Source organism: Gossypium hirsutum, chromosome D01 (genome assembly GCF_007990345.1).
Source record: "Gossypium hirsutum isolate 1008001.06 chromosome D01, Gossypium_hirsutum_v2.1, whole genome shotgun sequence".
Classification (NCBI taxonomy): domain Eukaryota; kingdom Viridiplantae; phylum Streptophyta; class Magnoliopsida; order Malvales; family Malvaceae; genus Gossypium; species Gossypium hirsutum.
This window is the reverse complement of record NC_053437.1, coordinates 16472779-16478350: the sequence shown is the minus strand read 5'-3', so window position 1 is coordinate 16478350 and position 5572 is coordinate 16472779. Positions and strand designations below refer to the sequence as shown.

The 5572-nt window shown below is 33.2% G+C and overlaps 1 protein-coding gene across 3 annotated transcripts; it reads right to left on the bottom strand.

Moving 5' to 3' along the window:
• Nucleotides 1–647: 647 nt before the first annotated feature.
• Nucleotides 648–5001, bottom strand: LOC107920898 (protein ALTERED PHOSPHATE STARVATION RESPONSE 1). 3 transcript variants are annotated; one of them, XM_041087199.1, is made up of 6 exons: nt 3362–3505; nt 2926–3227; nt 2299–2770; nt 2045–2217; nt 1744–1967; nt 648–1667 (listed from the first exon to the last, which is right to left on the bottom strand). In XM_041087199.1, the coding sequence occupies exons 2-6, from the start codon at nt 3010–3012 to the stop codon at nt 923–925; spliced, it is 1701 nt and encodes a 566-aa protein (XP_040943133.1). In that variant the 5' UTR covers nt 3013–3227; nt 3362–3505; the 3' UTR covers nt 648–922. The 3 variants fall into 3 exon arrangements, with proteins under 3 accessions (XP_040943133.1, XP_016706211.1, XP_016706210.1); XM_016850722.2 differs by lacking the exon at nt 3362–3505 and adding an exon at nt 4856–5001 and having other exon boundaries at nt 2299–3227; XM_016850721.2 differs by having other exon boundaries at nt 2299–3227; nt 3362–4124.
• Nucleotides 5002–5572: the final 571 nt, after the last annotated feature.

Genomic DNA, 5572 nt, shown 5'->3' with positions numbered 1-5572 from the left:
AACAAAAAAAGTTAATTTCCAGATTAGCGTTTGAAAACTTGGACTTAGAAAATATAAAAATAAAATATTTGAAATGTTTTAATATTAAATTCTATATTTTTATTTTTATTAAATTATATTTAATAATAATTATATTAAAATATGATTAAATTATTTTTTATAATAATCCTGTTAAAATTTAATAACAATAACAATAATAACCTACCTAATATAAATTCTTAGGTAGATTCTGCTAAGGGTATTCTAATCATTTCAATTTTTTTTCTTATGCTATTACAACGTCATTTCATTCAACCAAACATGATAATACTATTACAGTTCTATTCCATTACTGATTACAATTTTATTCTATTACAGCGAACCAAACGTAGTATTATTGTTTTCATAGATTACTTACTAAAAATCTACTTATGAATTAGTGACTATCATTTTGCAAGATTAAAAATTTAAAATTAAAAAAGGTATAAACACTTAGAATGATCTAATTGGAGAATATGAACTAATAATTTAATTTAAATAAATAAATTTAATTGCTATTGTTCGATTCTAGCTTAACCTTAAAAAGTAATCAAGAAACTAGCTTCCCTGCAACAATCTAAATTCTACTTATCTAATTATCGAACCGACTTGCTTAAACAATGGAAGGATTAAAAGTAAAAAGGAATAAGAAATTAATAATATGGTGGCTAGTATACAGTGCTGTCGATATAAAAAATTGGCTACCTTGCCGAAGCACATTGGCAAATTTTAGGCAAAATACAATCAAAACCTGATCTTCAAAAAGGCAATAGCTATGAGTTATTTCAGAGCCATGCATCAGGGTAAACCAAGTCTGAATCAGCCAGTTTTAGATCCCCTGCCAATACCACAATCTAATAATTTTCCATAATAACTAAGCAATTATACATTAAGCATGAGATGTTTAAGGGTATTCTTGAGTGGCCTTGCTCTCTTCCATGTATTTATGAAGCTCCTCATAAGCTTGCCTGGAATGGTTAGCAAGCTTCTCCATTCCCATGAAAATCTGCTTTAGACCATTTACTAAACTAGTAGCATCCCTGATATCACTACGAGGCGTGGCGTCTCTCGGTAGAAGGACATCGCTTTCTTCCCTTGCTATCCGTGTCATCTTCTTCACTTGAGCTTGCATTAACTTTTGCATCTTTTGCCCCTCTTTTTCTAACATCTTTACTTTTCTTTCCATATCCTTATCAGCAATAATCCTTTGCTGCAAATCTACATTATACTGTTCCACAACTTGGTTCACACTCATTAACAATCCATGTACCGCTTCACCCACTTCCTTCTCCGGCAGTTTATCTTTATCCATAGCTTCCGACCACATATTAAGGATCACAATCACTGTTGGTGTTCTGCTTCTAACAGGAGATAAAGGTGATACTCCATCTGTTGCTTTATCAGGTTCATATAGGAGACATCTTCGAAGCCAACCATTCAAAGCTTTGACAAACCCCCTCTGAGCTTCAATCCAACTAAAGAAACTAAGACTCCAGTTTTGAAGTTGAAGCTTTAGTCTCATTGCCACTTCAAGATGAGAATCATTAAGCTTATCATTCTGAGCAATGAAATCCAAACATTTGGCTTCCATAACCTTTTGGCACTGACAGCTATGGCATTCTAGTATTACCTTCCACATTCTAAACAATCTAAAAACAAAGTAAATTGCAGTTAGTCACCTTTCTTCAACCAATTCATTGAGTTATTGGGAATTGTAAAATGTACCTGTGAATCAGTTCATTGACCTCTGGCCACAATTCCTCATCCATTAGCTTATTTATAGTAACTGCTACCTTGTCAATAACTTGAACTGCGACTCTCATCTTAGTAGATACAGCCCTTATCAAAGTTCTAGTGGAATCAACTCTGCGAGCATTACCACCCTTCTGATTCAAGCTTTTCATCTGCCTACACGTCTTTGCATGAATTATACGCAGCTTTTCCTCAGCCTTCAAACATGAAGTAAAAGTAAAAGTTAAAAAAGGTAAAGTGAAAATCAAAAGCATCTTTGATTCATGACCCATACCTTGACTTCGTCATAGAGTTTGGTCTCCCACATGCACAATTTCCTGAGAATGGAAGATAGATTCTGTGCATTATCAATCTCATCGTTCTCTGTTGAACTAACCTTGTCTTTCGACAGTAAGGTCTCTGTTTCCGATGAATTTGAAGTAATGATATGAAGTATCTGGGTAGAACCTATATCACACAAACCATCAAAACTATTTGCAATTGAAATTCCAAACCCACTGTTTGTTAAGGGAATTTTTAAGACCTCACCTTGATAAACAGATTTTTTGTGATGGTAACGAAATTTTTGAGTGTCGAGCATTTTCAAAACTTCGTTTCCGGACTCAGAAGCTTTCTCAAACAGAACCTGCAATTCTTTCATTACCTCAGAAACACTTTGTTTATCGTTTTGAACTTTGGGTTCTTTTAAATCAGTCGTCTTCTCAACTTTCTCGGTCGCTGAATCTACTTTCTTCTTTACTGAAACAGTTTCTCCTCTCGGCTTTTCTTCTCCTTTTGCTTTTCTATCATTTGCACTGGATTTTTCTTCTCCATGAATTTGTTTTACTAGCTGTGCTTCATCGTCATTAGATCCTTCTTTGTTCTTCACAGCTTTGCTCGAAGTATAAGGCAACTCGTATCTCTCGTAAAGTTCATCAAAAAAATTCAAGTAATCCCAAGCTGCGCTCTTCGGAGCCGGAGGTGGCGGTGTTTTCCAGCCTGAACCACTGAATTCGCTGTTCTGGTAGGTATTACCGTGGTAATTAGGATTAGGCAAAGAATAGGATGTAAGGATGCCATGATTATGATAACTTGAATGTATTTCGTTTAAAGAAGTACTGAAATCTTTGTCTGCCTCATCCTCTTCCAAATCAGTATCGAACTGAATGTGCGAACCTGAGTTTGAACTAGAGAGAGAACGGTCCGGCGAGGAGAGGGGAGAAGCTTGCTTCGGCGGTTTCTCGGTGGAGTCGGCGGAGTCATTGCCAGACGTAGATTTGAAACATTGATCGAAGAAATGCCGAAGAGTGGGGCTCAAAGTCTTGAGCGATTGCATGTATGCCAAGTGAGCATCGGCAAGGGCGTAGCTTTGCCGGAGAGTGTCGTCGAGGAAGTCACAGCGGTCGCGGCAAAAAGAGACCGCCGGGAGTTGGTCGAGTTTAGAGGCGGCGCAGCCCATGAATAGAACCCCTCTCCGCCTGCATGCAAAATAAAATAACGCTTAAAATCAAAGAAGCCAAGATTTTCAAGGTACTGAAAGCATGTTTTTCTTCAATAGCCTTTAATTAAGTAAAAGTGACAGACAGCATTCAAAATTCAGAATTTAACTCACATTTCCTCCGGTAAAAGAGACAGCTCTGTGAAAACCCTTTTTTTACTCCAATTTTGTACGCTTTTATACAAAGTGAAAAAGGTGGCGGGCATAGGGATAACGTATACATCTTTCATATTTCTCCTTTTTTTTTCTTTTTGCACTCTTGATCCCCGTCATTTGCATTTTTTATTTTATTTTTTAAAAAAATTAACATTTTGTCCTATAATTGAGAAAATTACAAAATTAAATAGAATGTTCATCTATCCAAAATATAATTTATGTACATAATTAATTAAGTTTCTTGTTAGTACCCCAAAGGTATTCTTTTCATCTCCTCTTAATTTGTACTTAATATTAAGTCTATGAATAGGCTTAAACAAATCTTTGACTCAATCGTTACCTGTTACCCGCCAAGTAGATACCTATCTACTATTATGAAATATGCATGGGTAATAATTCCATATTCATCCAAACTAGTCCATTTCCTCTCATTTTTAATAAAATTCAAGTTAGAAGCATAACCACTTATGTAAAGGCATAATCAACGATTTGACGACAAAAAGTAATAAGAAATCCAATATAAAATATTATTTTCAGTGTGACGAATATTTGAAAATTTTTATGTTGGTTCATTATTAATGGAAAAATGGAATCCCTTGCAATTTGTAGCCAACTACAAACATTTCTTTCCCCCCACATGGATAAAAGTTGATAAACTAGAATTAATTCAAACTCTCACATGTAACTTAACTTTGTTTTTCTATTTTTATTTTTACTGAGGTTATTATTATATTTCTTTTTTACTTTAAGCTTTTATTATATATATTTTTAAAGTTTTTAAAAATCCTAAATACCACATGACAGGCAACGATTGACTCAATAATTTTGATAACGGAAGGATCAATTATGGTAACAGAAATACCTAAAATCATTAAAAAAAAAAAAAAGAGGTCAGGTATCTAAGAAGGAAAAGCACTATAATTTGGGTTTTTTTTTTTTTGGTTTAAGCCAATAGTATAATTTGCATTTTTAAATGGATTTTGTTAGTGAATGCTATATATAATAATATCCTGATCAATCATATTAAAAATTATGATGAATAAAAGGGTTTAATCACGATTATTATACTATCATTTTAAATGTATTTATACACTAGCCCTATTGATTATCTAAAATCACTTTCTAACCAAATCTTTTTTATACTAAAATATTATTAATAAATATGAAGTTATAAAAAATTTCTATAATTGGGTTCACTCCAATGTCTCAAAGTTGTACCCGGACACAAAGATGGAAACCATAGCTAACAAAACATTCATGTTGGAGGTATGGTTTTTAGCTTTCAATACTAGTTTTTAGAAATTACTGTCTTCCTAAATGTCAATAATATGGTTACTGCATAACTGGTTTCATTGATGAATATTACAAAGGAAGGGAAAAAAAAAACTTTCAGAGTTAGATTTTGTGTTGGTATATCAAGGAAAAGAGAAAATATGGAAGAAAGAAAAGTACCCAGATAGAAGCCTTGAGGCTTACTCGAGCAGCGACGGATTCAATGAAGGCGATGAGGTTCACTTCGTTGTAACTTGGGCTGCTACGGAGGCGATGAGGTTCACTTCGATTCTGGTGTATTTAAATAGACTGGCATGGTTTCCAAATTGACAAAACTTTACAGGTACCGTTTTGAAATTATAATTTTGGTAAAAATACATCTCTAGTCCCTCTCAATTTTGATATTGTACATAACTTTTTATTGGTATAATAATAAAGTAAGCCCTTGATATTTATAAATTCTGTGTAAATATTATGGGATAAACTAGTTAAATCAAAGACCAAATTGACAGAAAGTATAAATTTTGATAGCTAAATTTGTTACTATACTAATTATAAAAATGTAACATTATAATTAATTGTTTTTAGCTGCTCACTCTCGAAATTGATAGAGATTAAATTACTCCACTGTTTTAAGAGGGACTAATTTGTTGAATATCAAAAATTGAGAGGGAGCAGAGTAGCTTTTTGACCTATAACTTTTAATTAATTGTGGAGTGAAAAAAGGGGTGACTAGAGTTGTGAAGTAAATACGGAAGTGATCAATTGAATGATACCCAATTTTTCAGCAACGTCTTAATCCTATAATATGGCCATTTTAATTTGATGATGATGATTTTGACAAGGCAAAAGCTGGTATTAATTTCATATTTGAAAATAAACCATAAAGGGAAATCA

Excerpts from the sequence above, each read along its gene's own strand:
- LOC107920898 (XM_016850721.2), bottom strand. The coding sequence starts at position 3,477 with ATGAAAGATGTATACGTTATCCCTATGCCCGCCACCTTTTTCACTTTG. Across the intron at positions 3,228-3,361 it reads TCTCTTTTACCGGAGGAAAT|GCGGAGAGGGGTTCTATTCA; the intron begins GTGAGTTAAATT and ends TTTTGCATGCAG. Across the intron at positions 2,218-2,298 it reads CAAAAAATCTGTTTATCAAG|GTTCTACCCAGATACTTCAT; the intron begins GTGAGGTCTTAA and ends TGTGTGATATAG.